At 38.9% G+C, this 23,601-nt stretch overlaps 1 protein-coding gene across 1 annotated transcript; it reads left to right on the forward strand.

The window, feature by feature from the left end:
* Positions 1-438: 438 nt before the first annotated feature.
* FBXL15 (F-box and leucine rich repeat protein 15) lies at positions 439-23,084 on the forward strand. Its single transcript, XM_026672753.2, has 4 exons — positions 439-544; positions 1,050-1,209; positions 18,999-19,501; positions 22,531-23,084. Exons 1-4 carry the CDS (start codon positions 471-473, stop codon positions 22,718-22,720), a joined length of 927 nt encoding a protein of 308 aa, XP_026528538.2. The 5' UTR covers positions 439-470; the 3' UTR covers positions 22,721-23,084.
* Positions 23,085-23,601: the final 517 nt, after the last annotated feature.

Below are 23,601 nucleotides of genomic sequence, written 5' to 3' on the forward strand. Positions count from 1 at the left end.
GCTGTCATGTAACAAATCCGCAAAATCAGAAGGATCTGAGCTTTCAACCCACATTCTGCCTACGTAGTGATCCACGCTTATATAGTGTATTGATGATGGTGGTTTCAAGTGGATTCCAGGTAATAATCAACAGAACGTATTTGTTTCAAAGATTCTGTTTTATTCGGATTTTGACTTCATTCCACGGTCTTTGATCCAGTACTTAATCGATTTTTTTTGGCGGTTCAAAGCCAAAATCAAAAGCCTCTCAACGCCATCACGCTGTCCGCACTTCTAACCCGGAGTGCAGCGAAATCGTTTTGCTTCGTTCCCGTCATATTTCGAGTCCTGAGTTATAGGCAATTCTGCAAGTTCTTTTTCCTTAACCCCCAACTGGTTTCACTCTTTACTATGAGCGTCTTTGTCTGTGTTTCACACCTCCCTCTCCTTATCTCTACAATCTTCTGCTTCTTCCCGTTTCCGCTCTCTGAATGACGTCATTTCCGCGGAAGGTGTGGTGTAGGTGGCTGATGTGGAGGATGGCTGCTCTTTCGGCATCGCCGAGGTTCGCGAAGGAATAGCCGGGAGGGCTGGGCTGGATAGCTGGGGGTTAGCTGACGTTTTGTCGGCCGTTTGTTTGGCGCTAAGCGGGACTGGACTCTGCGCCAACGGCGGTTTTCCAGGCTCTTGCTGCAGCATTGCTCCGCCATGGGTGCCCGAGTACCGGCTCGGTTGAATCCCTGCCACGATGGATGGAGACGCAAGAGTGTGGTTTTGTTTGGTTTGGGAAGGGGTGTCACTTGCTCACCTCTTCAGCGTCGCCGGAGAAAAGAATAATTTGAGGCTGAAAATAATAATTTGAGGGCATTTACCTTCTGTGCTGCATAGCGTTCCTTGGATGTAATACTTGTGCAAAAAGAATGAGTTAAGTTAACCTTGTTGCAAAATATTGCTTGATTTTCAGTGCTAAAATATCAAAAAGACTTTCCTGACAAATTGAAAGCAGGGTAACCTCCCCTCTGTCTCTTGGTGTAAACAGCTTTCTTGCTTGCTTTTGCTTTTTATTCCAGAAAACATTTCTTGGATTTGCCTTGGGAAGACATCTTATTCCCTCATATTCTTTCACATCTTCCTCTGAGACAGCTCTTGAGCCTGCAAAGAGTCAGCAAGTGTTTCCGGAGTCTAATCCAGCTTTACCTTACCAACATGCGCTGTTTTGATTCTAGTCAGGTATTAGAAATAAAAAGTTCTCTCATTCAGATCTCTGTTGAGTGCATGAGGTTAAGAGATCGAATTATAGCAACCTCAAATTTCAAATAGGTGGTTTTCAGATTGATGTCAGAAATGACAAAACAGAATGAGATATAATTTACTTGCTGAATTAACATCTCTGGTTGCTAAGCCTTTTAAAATTTAGTGGTGATTTTATTAGAAAAATAAAAATACAGATGCAAAGTAAGTGATTTTTGTTAAAAATAAATCAGATGGCTGATTTGGTTTCTGTGGAATGTTTTAGTTGAAACATAGGTTGAAAATAAGCTATATCTTAACCTGAATAGAAATTAGACATTTGTAGCTCCTCAAGATATTTTAACAATTATTTGTGTGTGTGTGTATGTGTATGTATGTATATTTGGGTGTGTGTACACATGTATGCATACATATACATATATGTATGTATAAATGTATGCATACATGTACACACACACACAAAATTTTATATATTTATTGCAAGTAGTCCTCAATTTATTACCACAATGACCCCCAAATTTCTGTTGCTAAGTGACACAGTTGTTAAATAAAGTTTAACCAATTTTATGGCTTTTTGGACACAGATAAGTGAATCACTGCAGTTGTTTAAATTAGTAACGCGGTTGTCAAGTGAATCTGACTTCCCCATTGACTTTGCTTGTCAGAAGGTTGCAAAAGATGACCTCATGATGCTGCAACTACTGTGTTTCTCTGACAATACGCCCCCCCCCCCCATAGGAAGGCCCAGCATGTTTTCTAGGCATAAGGTGAAATTAAGCCCCTCCCCCAAAATTTAGGCCTATTTAAACCAAATGGTTCCCCACCATTTCTCACATCGCTTGAACTATACGAGATGAAGAAAAATGGGGAAGGGCGGGGTAGGGGAAAACTTGCCTTTAGGAGCCCCCCCGCAGGTAGCCTCGGCTAGAGCACCCCGCGGGCAGACTCGCCTCTATCAGCCGATAGAAGCGCCCTGTGTGCAGAATCGCCTCGCCATGAGGCCGCTTCTATTGGCTAATAAAAGCTCCACGAGGGCAGAGTGGCGAGGCATGGCTACGCATCGGGCTGCCAACTGCAAACTCAACCGCATACGTATACCATTGTCAGAGTAAATATCAGATGTTCTCAAGATTCCTGCTGCATTTCTGCTTCGCGAGCCAGCCGCTCTTCTTCGTCCCCTCAGATAGCCCTATTTCCCCCACTCCCAATTTCCCACTGCAACTACTTGGAACAAATGGGTCGCAGGAGGGTCGCTAAAGAAGATGATTCCACCTATCACCTGCAGTGGGCAGTTCCAGGCCCCTCCGCTTAGGCTGCCAACTAAGGGAACTCACAGTTTACTCAATTGCTCAACTGGTTTCAAAGGGAGGCCGAGGGGATCTTTGTGCCCCTTGCCATCCACTAGCGTCTTCCAGGGGGAAGATATGCTTCGAGGGGAAACGCGGAGATTGCTGTCCATAAAACTGCGAGCTAAACAGCCCGCCTTTCTCCTACCTTCTTCTTGAGGTTTTGCTTGCAGCCCGACCACTGACAGGTGGTTGAGTCCTGCTTCAGCTCTCCCCTGTGTGCTTGGTGGGGTATTTTGACGTCTCTTTTTCAGACAGTACAAGGGCAAGATAGAAGCGGCTGGTGACTGCCCTTGGTGGCCTCGTGGTGAAGTGTTGCTGCCCGCAGGGCGCTCCACGAGGCCGCTTCTATCAGCCGATGGAAGCAGCTGGTGACTCTGCCCTCGGGGTGCTTCTGTTGGCCAATAAAAGCGGCCTTGTGGTGAGGTGAGTGCGTGTGGCACTCTAGGTGGGGGAGGAAATTAAGTCACCCCTGAAAAGCTGGCCTAGCTGTTTTTTCGGGGCTCCCAAAAAAAAAAAAAAAAGGCCCAGCCTTGTGAGAAACCCGGTATCATAAATATGAGTCAGTTGCCAAGCACCTGAATTTTGTCTGTGTGATCATGGGGATGCTGTAATTATGTGAAAAACAGTTATAAGTTACTTTTACAGTGCCATTTTATTTTCGAATGGTCAGTAAATGAATTTTTTTTTTTAAACAAATTTTATTAATTTTACAGACAAACAAAGCATCATTAAACATTAAAGACATTGAACCTCTTTCCATTATAAATTTTTACAAGGCAAATAAAACATTGTTTTATACAATACAATTCTAATCTATCCCATTCCACTTAAATATTTTTTAAGCAAATTTCTCATTATTTCTCTTTACTCTTGTTCAATTACATTTCTTCTATATTTATCCATTTTATACTCATCATATTCATATTTCCCTCTGCCTTGTTTACAAATATTCCTCTCGCTTTCTCCCAAGGTTTTATTAAATCTCAATCAGACATACACACACAAAACACAAAAACATAAAACTTCTTTTTAAAAAGTAGCTTGGCCCCGGATTACCTCTCTTTGTATGGACTTCAATTAAATTCATGTTCAGCTTATATGCCATTACCTCTTATTACCCTTCTATATCTTTATTATAACTTCTCCCCGCTTTCCACTCTTCTCAATTCTATTTTATTTATTTCATCTTAATTTAAATCATTATATTTGTATCTTTTGTCCATTCTTTTCCAATTATCCATTTATCTCATTCATATTAGAAAAAAAAATATTTCTCCTGAAATCACTAATCGAAGTATGATGCCTTTCCATCGCTCCCCTACATTAACATTTAAGGTAACACCTAATTCCCTATCTAATTCTGCTTAGTACATTCTACTTACTAAAATAGTAAATCCATAAAGTAATTAAATATATAATTAAACATTAAATCTCATAGCATTCCAATTATCTATTTCAAAAACAAATACCATAATAATAAGTTCATACAAACATCCACACAATAGTCAATTAAACTCTATACTTAAACTAAATGTTTTAGACATTCCTTTTAATATTTTATTAAATCTTAAAATCTATCATTATTAAACCTTTAATATTTTAATCTTTACTTAAGCCTTATAAAATTCTGATTTTCTAATTCTCATACAAATACTACAATACTATCATGTACCTTGCAGAAACATTTTAAAACAAAGTTATGCATTACCCATTATCCATAAAAAAAGATTTCTTTTCCACATCTTATTTCATACCTTTGTGGCTTTTCCCCCCCCTTCTTCCTTTCTATCTTATCCCATCTGGTCTTTTTACCCCCCTTCGCTCCCCCCCTCTGTTGCATTTCTCTTTTCTTTTGCTTTCTAACAGTATATTGATTTTGCATCTTATTTTTCTCTTTCTTGGATGTTTTTTTAAGTCTTATGTCCTTTTTCCTTCCTCTCTTTTTCCCTCCTTTCTTGATCAGCTTTGTAGACTCATTAAAGATGGCTTCTTCTTCTTCTTCTTCTTCTTCTTCTTCTTCTTCTTCTTCTTCTTCTTCTTCTTCTTCTTCTTCTTCTTCTTCTTCTTCTTCTTCTTCTTCTTCTTCTTCTTCTTCTTCTTCTTCTTCTTCTTCTTCTTCTTCTTCTTCTTCTTATCCTCCATTAATTGCTGTGTTTGTTGAAAAGTAGCAAGCGCCATTTCTAAAAAGCAAAAAATTTCTCTCACACCGTCTTTACCTTCTTTTTTTATTCTACCATAGTCCTCTCTCAGTTCATCAACAGATAAAGCCATTATAAACCTTTTCTTCTTCTTTTTTCTCTTCTTCTTCTTTTTAAAACAACCAAGATAATTCGAAGCTTAAAACAATTCCCCAAAATCCCAAAGTCATCAAACAATCCAAACAGAACACAAAGTTCTTCACACTTTTTCTTCCTGGGGTAATATCAATTGGCAAGGGAAAAAAAAACCCAATCTGTATTTTAAAGTCTTATTACAATTAACTTCCAGTCTCAAAATCTTCCAGGCATCTTCTCCAACAAAATCTTAATGAAAATTTTCCTTTTGTCCTCTCCCTTCCCACTTATAACAGAAAGCTTTACATTTTTACCTTCTATTAAAATCGCAGGATTTTCAATATCCGTTTGTTAAATCCATGTGGAAGGAGAGTAAACTTTCTCTTAAAACACTTTCACTCGCCGCTTGTAAATCTCTTCTGGAAACAAAGTATCTTTCAAAAAATCCAAATTTTCAGGATATTACTTGTATTACTTGTATCTTATAATCCAGTTCAGCCAAGAAACTTTCGCTTCAGCACTTTCTCCTTCTTCCTCCAGCACGATCTTGTCCAGCTGTCAGCTTCTTTGTGGCGGCCATTACTGACCGCCGCTCCACCGCTTTGAGAAAAGAGGGTTAAGCCGGGTGGGGAAGGGGTCTGCGAAGACCCCAACCCCCTGTCCGGATCCTTCCTATCTTGGGCTGCCTCTTCATGGCAGCCCTAGCCTCCAGATCGATGGATCGGAGGCACCAAAGCGGCTAGCGCGGCAGGGATCGCGCAGGATCGCAAATCCCTGCCGCTCGCGAAGCCGACAAACCGGAAGTCAGTAAATGAATTGTTGTAAGTTGAGGACTACCCATATTTTTGTATATAAATATGTTTACAAAAATTATTTTGTAATTTTTATATGCATGAATGGGATTAAGTTTTAAATAAACAACTAACAAATAGAGAATAAAGAAAATAAAAGAATTAGAGAAATAAAAATACACACAAGTGCAGAAAAAAGGATAAAAAATAGAAGCTTCTGATTTATTTTGTAGGAATTAAAAGTATGATTATAAAATGATTTAGGTTTACAGAAGAGCTTTTTTCACTTATCCCATATTTTATAAACATCAAAATCCCAAGTCATAAATATATATTTTTTCCATTTCATATTATCTCTTTTCTGATAAAGGAAGTTAATTTAGCCATTTCTGTAAGTGTTATCACTTTCACCAACCATTCTTCCATTGAGGTTAGTGTCAAATGTTTCCACTTTTGAGCATATAATAATCTCATTAAAATTGCCATATGTAAAGTTTCGTGACATTTATTTATTTATTAGATTATAATCCTGCCTCAAGGCAGCAAACATTTCTAATACTTCTTCCTCTACTATTTTCCCTACAGCAGCTTCCTTGTGAAGTAAGTTGGGCTAATAGTGACTGGTCCAAAGTCAGTTTTTCATGTCTAGGGCAGGACTAGAACTCACTGTCTCCTGGTTTCTAGTTCAGCATCTTTACCACATTTCATACATTCCTTAACTTGTCATTCTTTTTTATATTTCAACAAATATTTACACATTTTAGCAACAATAGGTTCATTAGTTATAAACAATTCTATTCCGAACTTAGTTTTGCATTTTTAAAACCATAAAATCTTGTAGTTCTTTAAAACTTTCTGATAATTATACATAAGAGACCCATTGATAAAAGAGTATTTTTCTGTATCAAATATTCCCTTTATTATGTATCCCCTTGAGAAAATTATATACATTACTATGTTAGCCATTTGTGTTTATATTTTTTTATTATAAAAAGCATCAAAGGTATTTTCAGGCAGAATATACAGTTATATTTATTCCCTACTCTAAAAATGGCCCACCTGATACAATTATTTTTGAAATCTACATCAACCCTAGTTTTGATACACCATAGATATCCATGCCATCCATATCTCACATTATGGCCGCCTAGTTCCAATAGCCTTCATAAGGCATCCACTATTTTATCCAAGCTAAACAATAGGCAGAAATACAATTTTAAATCCAGAAGATTCAATCCTTCTCTTTTCTATGTATCATACAGTATCTTATATTTAGTTTTTCTCATGCCATAAAATTTAGATATATTTTTTTGCCATTGTTTCAATGATACATCACTTGTCAAAACAGGAAAATGCGATTCAAAAACTTCTCTGCATCTAAAAATATGAATTCAACTTGCTTTCATTATGTTGTTTGAAATATTCCAAAATATCTATTCCTCAGAGGCCTCGAGGGAGAATGAGAGCATTCTTGGTATGTCTGGTATTGCTGACCCTGAGCTGCTGGCAGAACATGCCTCGGCTGGGTAGAATTTGCAGGCCAGTGGGGAAGAGGGGGAGGAGCTGCCAGCCTTGGTGTATGCTAGAGTACGCAGAACGGAGAGACGGAGATCTCCAGATTGATGGGGAAAAGGCCCTGCCCAGGAGGGACTATTTAGCACAGCAGGCAGAGGGAGGCATTTGCTGGAAGCAATGTGTGTGGGTCGTGGCCAGATGATTGTATCTCCGGGACACTGCAGCTTGTGGATATACGTCAGCATTGCCTCATTCAAAACCCAAGAAAGAAATCCTTCAACTCCATTGATGTAGAGAAAAAGTACTATTACCGAGTTTGAAGTGATAGCAACAAAAGAAAGCAAGATCTGAAGCAAATGAGCGCAAATATTACATATTGAAAGTTATCCCAAGTTTCCTCCCCCAAGACTCCAGAATGGTCATCCAATCTGAGGTGTTTATAATGTCATGTGGAGTGCATCTTCAAGTGGTTTCTCACTCATCTGGTATGCCAGGACAGTTGACCTTGCCTTAGTAGATATATGTCAATGCAGTTGTGCGGTAAGCAGGAAAACATTTCCTTTTTAATTCACACAGAAAATGTCTTCACTCTCCAGCAACCTTCCCCTCCCAAATACCAAAATTATCCCTCCTCCATTTCTATGGCAGCCAACAGGAAGTAAGCAGCAAAAGATGTCAAGAAAACTTTGCAGAGGCTGACATTCGGCCCTCCTGCAAAAGAGGCAGGCAAAGAAGTATCCCAAGTAGGCTTCTGGTTTGAAGTCTCTTCGGCGACACAGAAATCCGCGATCATGCACGGTTTCGGTCTGGGTTCGCCGCTGGAGCGCCCCGAGCCGGCTGGTTTCGGGGCTAAGCCACCCCGTAGAGGTGAAGAGGGGGGAGGCTGCCAGCAGGGTTGAGGAGAGCCGCATCTCTCCTCAGCTGGCCATTACTCCCTTTCCCGAAGGCGGTTGCAGCGGTGGTCACAAATGGCCACCACAAAGAAGAACTCGACCGGAAAAGAATGTGCAGGAGGAAGATAAGAAGTGAAAGTTTTGGCTGACCGGGTTAAATTGTAAAAGCAACAACTAAGGTACCCTGGAATTTAAACTTACAAAAAAATAACATTGTTCCCAAAGAAGAGTCGGAAGCAGCGAAGGAAAGGGAAAAGGGAAAGGTTTGGTTTTTTTTTTTTTCTTCTCTCCCCTTCCCTATACTGACAATTAAGAGACTTAAATAAGAAATCGGAAAAATCCGCTTTGACATCAACAGGCAATTAAGCTGAAAATAAAACAAAATGTCAAAGGGATAATAAAGATTTCTGGACACTAAAATTTTTTTTCATAAGCAGGAAGGGAGAGAAAAAGAATAAGGGCAGGATCTGGAAGAGGGAGGAGACTGCCTGGAATTAAAAAGAATCTACAGTAAAACTTCAACAAGACTTCTAAAAGATACATTTTAACTGAAACTTTGTAACTAAACAGTAACCCCGGGAAGAGAAAGTGAAAAAGAAAAAGAGCAAAAAGAAACAGCTTGCGTGTATTTGGATTATTTGGTGATCTTTGGATTTTTGGTTATTACATTTGAATGACTAAAATTAATCGGGTGGTTGTTTAAAAATTTATACAATGGCACTACTTCTGGATGAATTGAAAAGGGAACTTAAAAAGTACAAAGAAGATGCACAAGAAGGGAAGGGTTCTTTTGGCTTCGTTTTTCAATTCTTAGAAATGGAGATTTGGAACTATGAGAAACAACAAGAAACATCCGCAAAACAAGAAGACTGGGACAAAGAAGAAGCTATCTTTAATGAACAAATAATTTTATGTGGGGAAGAAAAAGGAAAGGGGAGAAAGAGAATGGAGAATTTAAGACTTAAAAAAACAACCAAAGAAAACAAAAATAATTCGAAAAATAAGTATAATATTGAAAAGCAACAGAAAAGGGCAATACAGAAGAGAGAAATAGAAGTAGAGAGAAAAGTGGGTAAAAAGGGAGAGAGGAGAAGAGAGGGAAGAAGGAAAGGAAAAGAAGTTACAAAGGACCGGAACAAGATATAGAGAAACAGGACCTATTTAGAGATAATGGGTGGAAATCTAACTGAAAAAGGGGTTCTGTAAAGGTACATAAGATTGTATTGTTATATTAATAATAGAAATAACTTTAGAAAATTGGAAACAATGTATGATTAAAATGAGGGATAAAATAGTGTAATTTAGTGAAATGTTTGTTAATAAAATAAGTGAAATAAAATAAATGAGAAAATTGAATTAGGAAGGAACGGGAACATTTTAATTAGTTAATGTTTTATAAAATATAAGTGAAGGGGGGGGGAATTAATTATGGAAAGCTTATAATTGTTCCCATAGAAGTATGATATTTAATTGAAAAGTAATGTTAAAGAAGTTAAGATTTTAATGAATATTAATATTAATGATAGAATTGAATTGGAATGGAATGTGTTGTTTTAATTACATACATTTATAATTTTTTCTGTTTTAAAGAATATCGTGTGTATTTTAAGAATGTACCAAGCAGAATCCGAATGGAAGTTATGTATTATATTGAATGTTATAACTTTAGGGTATATATTGAAGCCTAAATAAGAGTTAAATGGATAAACTTAAAAGATATAAAGGCGTCATACTCCAATCAGTAACTACAGGAGAAATTTTGTTTAGTGAGAAAAGATAATAGACAATTGAAACAGGACAGACAAAAGAATATAAATATAATGATTTGAATTGAGATGAGATAATTAAAATAAAATTGGGGAGGGGAGAAGAGGGGAGAAGCTATGCAGAAAATGTAAATCAGTAATAAGATATGGAATAGAACATAAAAATGAGCATGAAGTTGAATTTGTGTCTGTATGAAGAAATGTAACCCGGGATTATGCTACTTTCAAAAAAGATGTTTTATTTGTATTTTTTTTCTTTGTGAAAACTCAAATAAAATTTACAAAAAAGAAGAAGTATTCCAAGTAAAAGCAATTAATATATATATAATATTACATCAAGGCTTATCCAGGTATTTAGAGCAAAATAATTGTATGGGTTTAAGGGCCCTGACGTTCATTAACCCATTCCGACTGTGAAGGAGGAAAATGTTTCCAAACAACCAAATACCGAATTCTTCCCCTATTTTTCCTGGAATCCAGAATTTCCTTAATTTCAAAATGCTGTTCACCTTCAATTAGGGGAACAGGAGGGGTAGGCTGGTCAGGTTGAAGAGAGGAGGCATGTTCAGGTTTCAGGAAACTAAGATGAAATGCAGGGAGGATTCTCCTAAGAGTTTTTGGCAGTTCTAACTGTACTGTCACAGGATTCACAACCCATACAATTGGGAAAGGTCCAATGTACTTAGGCCCCAATTTCTTAGACTTCTGTGTGGTTTGTAAGTGGACAAGAAGACCTTATCTCCCACTTGGTAGTTTCTCTGTAGAACTCTTACCTGCCTGTTTCTTATGGGCTTGATGAGCATCATCTCATGCTTTACGGGTAACAGGCCAGGTAAACTGGAGTTAGATTATCCATTCCACCAGTGATGGGATTTGGGGTTTCTCCTAAGGGAGCTCTGGAACAAAATCCTGACCAGTAGCTACTTTAAATGGGGTGAACTCAGTGCTTCTATGGATAGAGTTGTTATAAGCAACTTCTGCAAAAGGCAATAAATCAGTCCAGTCATCTTGCTGATAGTTTACATAACATCTAAGGCAGGGGTGGGCAAACTACGGCCCGCGGGCCACATCCGGCCCATTGGTCTTTTTAATCCGGCCCGCCGAAGATTGGCACGGAATTAAGGTTTGATGTGAATGATTGAATGATTGCATTCATTTGATTTTGACTTGTAATGACAGGCATTTCGACACCAGGTGGCGGCCCGTCTGTCAAATTTTAAAAGTCAATGAGGCCCCCGAGCCAAAAAGTTTGCCCACCCCTGATCTAAGGTAATGTTTCAGTACCGAGTTATCCGTACACAAGCCCCATTAGTTTGAGGATGGTAGGCAAAGCTTAAGTCCTGGGTGGAGTCTAATAACTTCAAAAATTCTATCCAGAAGTTAGAAGTGAATTGTACCCCTCTATCTGAAATTATGCATTCAGGAACACTATGTAGTCTATACACATGTAGAATAAATAGTTTGGCCAACATTTTAGCAGAGGGAATCTTTGCACAGGGTACAAAGTGCACCTGTTTGGAAAATAGATCATTAATCACCCAAATGACTGTGTTTCCCCCACTCTCAAGTAATTCCACAATGAAATCCATGGAAATTTCTTTCCACAGGGCATTCGGCCTAGCAACGTTCTGAAGCAGACCAGCTGGTTTACAAGGGGGCCGTTTTGCCAAAGCACATACAGGACAACTGGCAACATAAGCTTCTATGTCTTTTTTCAAAGATGGCCACCAGAACTGCCGTTTAATTAAGTGCAGGATTTTCATGAACCCAAAATGCCCAGCAACTTTTGAATTGTGGGCATGTTTTAGAATGGCTCCTCTAAGACTGGCAGGGATGTATAACTTTGAATCCACCCATGCCAGGCCGTCACGAATACTGCATTCATTTGAGTGGAATTAAAAACCAATCATCCAATTTTAATGCTCCTTTTAACTGTTCAGTTAAATTATTAGAAAGGTCAACATTCCCCTTCCCTTGGGCTCTGGTGACCACTGGGACAGCTAATTGTTTCATAGGGACAATAGCACGGATCACTTCAGGTTGGATGCTATTATACTGGGGCAATCTAGATAAAGCATCTGCCATAAAATTCTTTCCCCCAGTAGGTATTTTAATGAAAAATTAAACTGCTTAAAGTATTGTGCCCAAGAAATTTGCTTAGGTGACTGCTTTCGTGGGGTCTTTAAAGCCTCTAGATTTTTGTGATCCATCCATACCTCAAAGGGGTATTTAGCCCCTTCAAGGAAATGTCTCCAAGTTAAGAATGCCCATCAGACTGCAAATGCTTCCTTCTCCCAAATAGCCCATCTCCATTCGGTTTCAGTTTTCGAGAGGTGTAAGCACAAGGTTGCATTTGCTTGTAGTAGGACTGCTCCCACAGCATTGTCACTCGCATCGGCCTAAACTACAAAGGGGGCATCCATATCAGGGTGTTTAAGAACAAGTTCGGCTGCAAATAATCATTTCAGTTTCTCAAAAACCACTTGGCATTCCATGGACCACTCCAAAGGTTGGTTGGGCTTTGGTTTAAGTTCACCTTTTGTCTTTAGGGGTTTTGTAATGGGTAACACAATCTTTGCAAAAGCCGGGATAAATAGATGGTAGAAATTAGCAAAACTTAGAAAACTTTGCAATTGTTTTCTGGTGTGCATTGGAGCCCATTCCAAAACTGCTCAGACCTCTGGGTTCATTTCTATCCCTTCATGCAATATGTGACGCCCCAGGTAGTCAATTTTCATTTGGTGAAATTCATACTTAGATAGCTTAGCATACAGTTCAGCAGCCTGGAATTTTTTCAAAACTGATAGTACCAACTTTTGTGTGCTCCTCTAGGTGTCCTTGTATATAAGAATATCATTCAAGTAAACCAACACCTCCTCATACAGGTGTTCATGCAACACCTCATTTATCAGTTGCATGAATATGGCAGGAGCTCCTTGCAGGCCGAGCGGAAGTACGTTAAACTGAAAGCAACCCAAACGGCAGTTAAATGCAGTTGTCCATTCATCCCCTTCTTTAATTTGAACTCTATAGTAAACTTCTCTCAAATCAAGCTTAGTGAAGATCTTTCCTTTGGCTAGGTGAGCTAATGTGTCCTTCATTAAGGGGGGTGGGTAAATGTTTTCTATGCAAATGGAATTCAGGTTTTTATAATCCACGCATAAACGGTAAGACCATCTTTTTTTTTCTCAGAACAACACTGGGGCAGCCACTTGGGGCCTAGCAGGCTGGATGAAACCCCGTTTTAGGTTTTTATCAATAAAAGACCGCAATTCCTCCAGCTCTTGCGGTGTCATCAAATACAGTTTTGGCTTTGGGAGTTTCACTCCAGGAAGGATCTCTGTGTTGCAGTCATTGGGGCGAAGGGGTGGTAGCATATCCGAAGCCTTCTCGCTAAAAACCTCCCTGAGGTCCCAATATTCTTTCAGGATTTTCTCCTCCCCCGCAATGTGTTCATCTGCCACCGATGCCAGCTCCTTGATGTCTTGGGGCCTTACTAGGGGTTCCCCCCTTCTGTGGCTGGGCAGAACGAATGCGCAGCAGACCCTCCAGTCCACCTGAGGGTTCCATTTCCGAAGCCAGGGTAATCTGAATAAGGGGGCATTCATCCCTGGGGCCACAATAAAAAGGCTTTTGGTGTTTCCCCATCAACATTTCCATTGGCTCCGGTACGAAATGGGCCGGGCCACCCCCAGCCACCGATCCATCTAACTGGCAAAATGCTATGGGTGTTTTCAATGTTCTTAGTCTCAACCCCAATTTGTCCACCACTTTTGGGCTAATTACGCATCTTGTACACCCAGAGTCCAACAGGGCTAACATCTTCCCCGGAGCGCCCGATGAAAGCACCCTTAATTCCACTGGCATGGTCACGGGGCCCACTTGTTGACTTACCAGGGGGTCATCGTCGGAATCGGACTCACGCCCAAAGTGGTCGGAGTTCCCAACTCGTCCTTTCCTGGAGGAGCGAACACAACAACTTCCATGGCCTTCAGGGCCATTTCACGCTGCTTGGCTGGAAGTTTTTCGACTTTGCCCTCTGGCAGATGTTCCTTTGACATCCAGTTTAGTGTGGCAATCAGCAGCTTGATGACCCCCCTTCCCATACTGGAAGCACAATGTGGACTTGGGTTGATCCACTCTTTGGAACTTTAGGAGCCTCTCTCGGAATGGTATGTAGAGGCTTACTCCAGTTGGTGCCACCCCTGCATCAGTTTCTGGCCAGATCAATCTCCACATTGGCTGCCAACACATACCAGCACTGAACATCTCGAGGAGCCCCTCTGGAGATACAGCTTTGGTACAGCTTCAGCCCATCTTTGTAAGATTCCATCAGGGCCTCTTGGGACCAAGCTCACATGTGGCATGCCAACTCCCGAAATTCCTGGGTATATTCGCCCCTGATTTAGGTTTTCATCCTAATTCTTGCCTTGCGTTCAGCAAGCGGATCTTCAAACCAAGCGCGGAGGGCCACTATAAACATGTCATAATCCCTCATCTGAGGGGCATCATCATTGTGAAGGGAGACCATCCATTGGGCTGCAGTCCCTTCTAGGGCTTTGGTGACACACCTCACTTTGGCTGCTTCTGAGACATAATCATCTCCATATTCCTCCATATGATTCTAAACTTGGGCTAAGAAGAAACCCAACTCCTTGGAATCCCCTCCGTATTTTACTTCCAGCAGAGGAACTTTTGGAATTTGGCGCCTCCAAGGTGCTGACCCCCACAACGGGGGGCCTGGGCTACGGCAGCCGCTAGAATTCCTGCAGACTGCACTGGCCCCGCTGGGCTATGGGAAGCACTTCTGGGGTTGCAGAGGCTTCTCCCCCTCTATTGCTTCACCAGTCTCTTTGTGTGCAGGCAATGCATACCTTTGTCTAGCTCTCTGATTCTCTAGAGCTTCATGAAATAATTGCAAAGCATGGGTCAGCAGGAGGTCTTCTTTGTCTTCCTCCTGCCAGGCAGCTTCTCCCTGCCGGCGTCTGGCAGCCGTTGCCCCAGGGAGGAGTTTCTCCAGCATTTCCATCATCTTACTCCCAAAGACCATTTGGGATAAACCAGTGGCTTCTTCTCAATCTGCAACGCAGACAGCAGCTTGGCTTCCCTTGGACTGCAAAGGAACTGTGAAGAGATAGATCCAACAGCTCCCAAATCTTCTTGATCGCTGCCTTGGTTAGACATTATTTTCTTTTTCCTCAACGCCCACGGTAGAGTTTATCTCCAGGTGGGCTGGTAAAGAGAGATCTTGCTTAATGTCGGCATTGCCTCATTCAAAACCCAAGAAAGAAATCCTTCAACTCCATTGATGTAGAGAAAAAGTACTTTTACCGAGTTTGAAGTGATAGCAACAAAAGAAAGCTAGATCTGAAGCAAATGAGCGTGAATATTACATATTGAAAGTTATCCCAAGTTCCCTCCCCCAAGACTCCAGAATGGTCATCCAATCTGAGGTGTTTATAATGTCATGTGGAGTACATCTTCAAGTGGTTTCTCACTCATCTGGTATGCCAAGACGGTTGACCTTGGCTTAGTAGAGATACTACTAAGTAGGAAAGCATCCCCTCCTTTTTAGTTCAAACAGAAAATGTCTTCACTCAACAGCAACCTTCCCAAATACCAAAATTATCCCTCGCTCTGTTTCTATGGCAGCCAACAGGAAGCAAGCAGCAAAAGATATCAAGAAAACTTTGTGGAGGCTGACAATATAATTCAGTTGCGGAGAGTATTTATGTTCATATTTGGAGCAGCCGGTTATCTGTCGGGTGGACTAATTGGCCGTTGCCTGGAAGGTTAATCTGAAGCTTGTTCATGGCTGGCTTCGCTGAAAATGAATCCCTGAACTTTTGGTTTGGACAATTCCTGTGACTTCTTCTTGAAAGCCCTGAAACCAGACCACCGGACTTGTTGACAAAACTCAATGGAGGCCCCAGATCTCAGAGGGGGTTTGTGCTGTTTATTTTTGGAACCTACCCCGGCAAAATCTTTATTTCCAAGGGTGTTTTTGGTTTGGGTGTAAGTTTTTTTTGCTTTTGGTTATCAACTTAGTCGCGAGCCAATTACTGTGCTAAGCTTGCATCTGGGAGCTAACTGAAAACCTGAAATAGATCTGTGGGGGAACAGATTGAACAAAGCTCTCTACACCAAACTCTGACATGTGGGTGAGTGGGGGCGCCACAACAGTTTAGATGAAGGGATTTGCAGATGACACTAAGCAGGGTGGAATAGCCAACACTTCAGAAGATAGGCTCAAGATACAGAAGGATCTCAACAGACTTGAACACTGGGTCCTATTCAGCAAAATGCAATTCAGTGGTGAGAAAAGTAAGTTTAGAAAAGTAACTTAGGCACATAAAACTAAATGCATAGGGATATGATGTGTGGTACCTGTCTCAACAGCAATAACAGAGAGATCTAGGCATCATAGTAGACAAGTCACTTAAATATGAGCCAGCAGTGTGCCATAGCTGCCAAAAAGATCAATGCATTCCTGAGCTGCATCAATAGAGGGATAGTATCAAGGTCACGAGCAGTATTAGTACCACTTTATACCATACTGGTAAGCCCACACTTGGTATAAAATAGTCTTCAACTTTATAACAGTTCTTTTAGTGACCATTCAAAGTTACAACGGAACTGGATAAAAGGACTTATGACAGTTTCTCACAGTTATGACTTTTGCTGCATCCCCATGGTCATGTGATCAAAATTCAGACACTTGGCAAATGACTTATGACAGTTTCAGTGTCCTGGGGTCATGTGATGACCTTTTGTGACCTTCTGACAAGCAAAGTCAAAGGGGAAAACACTTAACAACCGGGTGTCAAGCTTCCAAAGCTGCTTTTTGCTTTTGCAATTATTATCGCTTCTCAGCTTGCCAACAAACTATTGGAGGAGGAAAGGGGGAGGTAGAACTTAGGCTTCAGACATCAAGATGCCAGACGTGAAAACCAAGGACATTTTGGCAGGTGTTTATCAGAGCCAGAAAGACAACACTACCAGGAGACTCAATTGGACAATGTGACCTGCTCTAATTGGAGGGAAGTAGAACCTGAATTTTGACTATATGGGGTTTGTGCAGGAAGTAGCCGAAATGATGTAGTCAATAAAGTTTTGCATTAAGAGATTGGATCTTCTTGGCTGTGGTTACTTTGATTGGGTTCGTCAGCTGGAACATTGACATTGAGTCACTAACTTATCAACTTCAGAAATTCACTTAATTGTGGCAAGAAAGGTCATAAAATGAGGCAAAACTCAACTAACATGTTTCACTTAACAACAGAAATGTGGTTGTGATTGTTAGCCGAGGACTAGCATCCAGGCTGTTCACCATGATACAAAAAAAGATGTTGAGAAGTGTCCTCCAGCCCACAACTATTCTTGGAGTTATTAAAATTTACAGTATGTTGAATTCTATCTTTAGATAAATTGGGCTCTTAAAAGTTTATTGCAACCTGCAGTGTAATCCATAAAAAATGATTTCTGGTATCCCTTGGATTGTCTGTGGAAATTCTCAGTTTTCCAGGTAATAGTTGTCTCAAAGGTGCTTTTCAAAAGGCAACTGGACTGTTTGTTCCTTGAGGAAGAACAAAACGTTTCACTTCTCACCCAAGAAGTTTCATCAGTTGTGATGGCGGGGTGGTGTGGTGTGGTGAGGGGAATGGAAGGATAGGTACTGACAGTTGAGACTGGATGTTGGAGGGCTGGAAGATAGAGAAAGAAGTCCTCCATCATCCAGTCAGAATGTTCATCCCCCACCCTCCATCCAGTCTCAACTGTCAGTACCTATCCTTCCATTCGCCTCCCCCAAAAAAAAAAAAAATCACAATTGATGAAGCCTCTTGAGTGAGAAGTGAAATGTTTTGGTCCTCAAGGAAAAAAGAGTCCAGTTGCCTTTTGAAAAAGCACCTTTGATATCCCTGGAATTGTAGATTCTTTTAAAAGAAAATGTTGTTGAAATAAACAAGAGCAATTGAAGAAGAAAAGATTTTGCATTGCTTGGAGCATACTATGTGTGATAACGGTTGCCTAAATATGACATAATTGTAAAAAATGATAATGGAGGGGGAATATGTGGACAAAAGGCTTAACATTTATACTAAATTATAATTTAAAAGAAAACTTTTATAAGATGATGTATTGTTAGTATTTAACACCAGATAAGTTGTCAAGAATGTATAAAGGTATTTCAAATGAATGTTGGCAATTCAGAAGAAGGGACCTTTTATCACTTATGGTGGTCATGTGACAAAGCAAATTAATATTGGAGTAGGATTCACATCCTAATACAAAAGATTCTCAACATGAATATAAAGATAAAACCAGAAACTTTTCTTTTGGGTTTAATGGAGTAAGACTTGGGAAAAAAATTGGAACTTTAATGCTATATAAGTTGATGGCAGCAAGATTATTCTGCACAAAAATGGAAGGACACTTTGATTCTCACAATAGATGGATGGCTGCAAAAGTATTGACTGCCTTGATTGAAGGAAAAAAACACAATTACTTTTGTTTCTATTTGAAAACCGCTTGTGGACTTTTGTGCTTGAGGTGGAAAAAAATGAAACTTTGATTTAGGGTTTTATAGATTAGATAAGTTTGTTGTTATAGAAATGGCTAGTTTATACTATTATGAAAAAATAAAAAGTTGATGCTTGATGTTATTATCTTATTTACACAAAGGGAATCAGAAGGCAACACCTTTTCTCTCCCGCCCCCTTTTCCTACATTTTCCCCTCCCCTTTTCCCTATATTTGATACTAATTTCTTTTCTATTTTTGTATTTTATATTATAAATTAATAATAATAAAAAAGAATAACAACAGAAAACTGCCAAAAAAAAAATCAATCCCATTGTAATTGGAAGAGTTGAACTTCCAATTGTGGTCAGCCTACCATTTTTAAGTGTAAGTATATTTTCATGAAATGCATTTCATTTCTATCCCAAGCTTTGTATGACTTAATTTATCATTGATAAAGTCTGGAAAATACTTGTTTCATTTTTTATTTTGTTCTATTTTTCTAAAGTTCACAGTCTTTTCTTTATTTAACAATACCTTGACATAGTTTGGTAATGGTGAGATTATTTTGGTTTATTCCTTTTTTGTTACGTTGTAGCACTAGGAGCGCAAAAGGCATATAAGTATAAGATATAATGGTTTGTTTTCTTGCTTACAAATAGGTTGGATCTCATATCCCGAAAGCTGCATTCTGTGTCTTGTTAAGAGACAATAAAGTGTTGCAGCAGCTAGCCTTGCAAAACTGCTCTGACTGGTTATCTGACAAGGAACTGCTTCCTGTGATTGGTCAAAACCATCAGTTGCAACAGATTGAATTGAATGGCTGCATACAGCTGAGCCGCCATGCTTTGGTGGCGATCTCTTTGGGCTGCCCCAATTTACGGCAACTTTCTTTGGCCCATTGTGAATGGGTGGATGGACTTTCCTTGCGGAGCCTTGCTGACCACTGTAAAGAGCTTGAATCTCTAGATCTTACAGCCTGCCGGCAGCTGAAAGATGAAGCCATTTCCTACCTTGCTCAAAGATGCAACAAATTAAAATCACTTTCGCTGGCTGTTAATGCGAATGTTGGCGATACGGCTGTAGAAGAAATTGCCAAAGCCTGTTCTGATCTGGAGCATTTGGACCTCACGGGCTGCCTGCGAGTTAAGAACAACTCAATTAGGTAATTTGTGCATCAGTAGTCAGTAAGAACATTGTTCTTTTTTGCAGCACATTTGTGTTTAATCTTTTCTTGAAGGGTCTCAGGATGGCAGGCAAGGTTTGTCCTCTCAACAGTCTAATGAGGTAGGTTAGGCTGGAAGATTGTTATGGTATCCTAGGTGAATGAAGAAGGAGACTTGATCTTTTTAGTTTTAGGCTGTGATAAGTGGCCACTACAAGGAAGCAGTCTCTGAATATTTTGCAGTGACAGAACTTATCCTGATTTTGTGACCAGAATTGGGTTCTGGTGCTAATTTTTGGTATTAGAACACCCAAAATTGACATATGTTCAGTTATTTGAAGAGTAATGTTAATGGTTTAAAGTTTAAACTGTGAAACATACTTAAACCAATGTTATATTTGTCACATTATCTAACAATTAAGTTAATGTTTTAACTCTTAGACCAGACTAAAACCTATTTTAAATGCTTAACCAAGAGAGAGAGAGAAAAAAACGAGCAGGGAAATTTCTTCTCCTTTTGACAGGAAGATAGCATCTAGAAAATAAGTAGATCCACTCCTTGTTTAGCAACCAAATTCCACTACAATGACCTGGTCATTAAATGAAATGGTTGCTAAGTGAACATGAGAGAGCCTGTGAAGATCATAGCTTCCTGCCATTCATTAGATAAAGTTATCCTACAACTATGCCACTATTAACGCCTGCATTCATTGCAAATTTGGTTGTAAATGGTGCATATTGGTCAGAAAATGAATTGATATTACTGTCATGTTTGCAAATGCTTGTTTTAAAAGTAGTCCTTGAACATGGTGTAATACTAGAAAGGATTTTTTATCATTTTTGATTAATTACATGAAAGGATTACTTTCTGGAAAAGAAGCTTTTGAGAAGGAATGTGATACTCCGATGTAAGATTGGTTGGCTGAAGTCATAGTTGGGGAGGGCTCATAATTTTTAAACTAAGAACATGCAATTTTGGTTGGACCATGGGCTATATTAATGTTTGTTTGGTATAATATGGACTGCACTATGGAAAATTAGTAAGGCCGTGAAAAACATCTACATTTAAAAATCTCAGTGTAAATATTATGTTCATTACTTTTGTGTAATTAATTGCTTAATTGTATAATTAAGTCATTTTGCTCTTCCCCACCACACATAGGCCTATTTGTTTATTATATATGCTGTTCAAGGAAACTCGCTCTCCCATATCTTTCTAACAAACATCTTATAGATTTCTAGCTTTTTGCAACTACTAATCAGGGATTTGCAAGTATATTCACCAAGGAAGCCCAAGCTTGGTGGAAGCCTCTTTGATCAGCAGTCTGTACTTTCTTCTGATTATCATGCGATATTGTAAAAATGATTATCTGCATTTTCCAAATTTTGAATTGTTGGAATTCCTCCTCTTTCTCCTTGCCTCTTGCCAGCGAGAACCAGTTTGATATGGAAGGCTGGAAATGGCAGATCTTGAGTTCTAATCTCAATTTAGTCACAAAATCAATTTAGGTAATCTTGGAGTAGTCACTCATACTCAACCATAAGAAGCAGGCGAGGGCAAACCACTTCTGAAATCTTGCCAAGAAAACTATAGGGACTCGTTCAGGAAGGTGCCAGAAGTCTACACTGACTTAAAGATACAAAAATAAAATAAAATTAGCCAGCTACAGAAGAATTAGTCAGTTTACAGGTATACAAAGATCCACTTTATAAATCAAAGAAATATTGCATCTCTTTCCCCTGAAACTTATTCTTGTTTAAGAAATGTATAAGGGCTAGTAGGTATAACTATTTTCCATGCACATCACATAGGTATAAAGAAAGGAAAGGAATGTTATTAAAATGAATATCAAAGTCCAGAATCAACAATAACATCAATAATAAAGTATTTAGTGCAGTATTTTGCAGTAGTTTATATACATGGTACATATATTGCACTCCCTGAAGATCCTTATTTAAGAAAAGAGTTTTGAACAAATGAGTGGTCCTGCATGGTTGTTTTCAGTGATGGAATATTAAATATTTCAAGTGCAACAGCATGGGAACTGAAATTCTTGAATTTATATTTTGGTGTTTAGTGTTTGGTTCCAGTTCCAGTAGCAGAAATTTCTGCTGAATGATGATGCGTCAGTTCCTCTCTGATTATATTGGTTTCCTACTTTATTTTAAACTGATTATATAAAAAGTATATATTAAAATAAAACCCAGTTGGAGCTTGAAAAGTTTAGACGCAGGTAGTCATGGTGAAAAACAGCTGAGGCTTTAATCATTTGTTGAATGGAATATAGCACAGTTTGTCCTAAAATATTTTTCTACATTAGAAGGTTGCACTCATTTTAACCGAACTTAAGGAATATGCCTTATTTCTATATCAAACTTATACCTAAAGGATATTTGCATACTGGAAAAAATACTCTTAATTATTATGAAAATCAGATCAATGATAAGTAATTCACAAAAGTCTACTTTATAATAAGAATACTGATTAAAATCAAGGTTTCTATCAAATAAAAACATCTATACATCTATACATGACAGGTAAGACCTATTTTTAAAATCCCACATTAAGAATAGTCCAAACTTTAGATGTGATAAATATGCAGAATTAATATCCATCAATTATTTAAATTATGTGTCAGACTTGTTTTTCCAATATGAAGTTATTTTTGATATCGAGGCATATTCCCTCAAAGTGGTCTGCCCTTCTAAAAAATGGATTATATATGATTTTCAGAAAAAAAGCATAAAATATCTTGGTAGCTATTGTATATAGTGCATATACTTTGTACGAATATAAGGCTTGGGAATGTTTAAGCAGTTAAAAAGCTGTGAGGAAAGGGAATCCAGGATTAATGTTTTCTTCTGTAATAAATCACCTTTGAAAATTGTTTAGCTTCATAACATTTCTACTAAGTATATTATAGACAAATGATTCAACCTCAAAACGTAATACTATTCATTTTCAAATAGATAAATAGTTCCTGGTAGATGACTGTGATCTTGATGTTTTGTGTGTTCTCTTTTGATAGGACCTTGGCAGAGTACTGCCCTAAGCTTCGTGCCTTGAAGGTGAAGCATTGTCATGATGTTGTGGAATCCAGCCTGAGCATATTGCGTAGCCGTGGAGTGGAGTTGGATGTTGAACCTCCATTTCAACATGCCCTAGTTCTCTTACAGGATGTAGTGGGCTTTGCCCCATTTATTAATCTTCAGATCTAATGTAAAGAAGATACTGGGTAATCTCTGGGTAATCCCACAAGGTTTAAAAGTCTTAAGATTTCACCTTTTTCATTATGAACTGGGCCTATTTGAGTTAGTTAATTCCTCATGTGAACATTTATGTTGAAAAAACAAACAGTATGCATTCGCAGGAAAAGTATAATTTCCAGCTTCCATTATTGTTGCTTCTCATTAATTGCTCTACCTGTCTATTATTTAAGATATTCTAGAGATTGATTTGAACTGTAAAGTAGCTCCAAGCTATGGCATTGTTGAATCTGTTATACAGTGACTTTTTCACATGGAACTTGACAAATCAGTGTGGAAATACTGTGGGAAAATTAAAAAGCTCCTTGGAGGCCAAGAGATGGACAACACTATAATCTTTGTGTTGTTTTGAACTGAATGCTTGAGAAATACTGCATCTATTTAGAATTGCTATTTTTTAGTTTTGTAGTTGTTTTTAGGGTTAAAGGAAGGACACTTTTAAATCAAGCTTGATGTCTTGGTGATTGTGTGGACACAGCCATGCAGTTTTAGCACATAAGTGTTGAGGTGGATTGCCATTGCCTTTTGGGACATTTTGACTTTCTAGTCATATCTATAGTCCTAATATTCCCTGGTGATCCAAGTATTAATCAGACTCAATTCTGTATAGTAGAACTGTGCTAATTGAACTGTTCCTCATTCACAACATGTTGTTCCAACCTTGTCTTGAATGAGAAATACCTAATCTGAGTAATTTGGAAGTGTTTCAAGCTCAAAACAGTTGCGTTCCATGTATGAGTCTGTTGTGTCAAGACAGTTCAGTTCAAAATGTTCTCTATATCCTTGCTAATTTCTGAGCATGGTCAGAATTACAAAACGGATGGATTATGATA

The sequence above is a fragment of the Notechis scutatus genome, chromosome 4 (genome assembly GCF_049901735.1).
Source record: "Notechis scutatus isolate UNSWTSFEM ecotype Mainland chromosome 4, rNotScu1.2, whole genome shotgun sequence".
Taxonomy (NCBI): domain Eukaryota; kingdom Metazoa; phylum Chordata; class Lepidosauria; order Squamata; family Elapidae; genus Notechis; species Notechis scutatus.

Coding starts and splice junctions, on each gene's coding strand:
- FBXL15 (XM_026672753.2), top strand. CDS start 471: ATGACGTCATTTCCGCGGAAGGTGTGGTGTAGGTGGCTGATGTGGAGG. Junction 545..1,049: donor GCTCTTTCGGCATCGCCGAG/GTTCGCGAAGGA, acceptor TTTTTATTCCAG/AAAACATTTCTTGGATTTGC. Junction 1,210..18,998: donor GCTGTTTTGATTCTAGTCAG/GTATTAGAAATA, acceptor GCTTACAAATAG/GTTGGATCTCATATCCCGAA.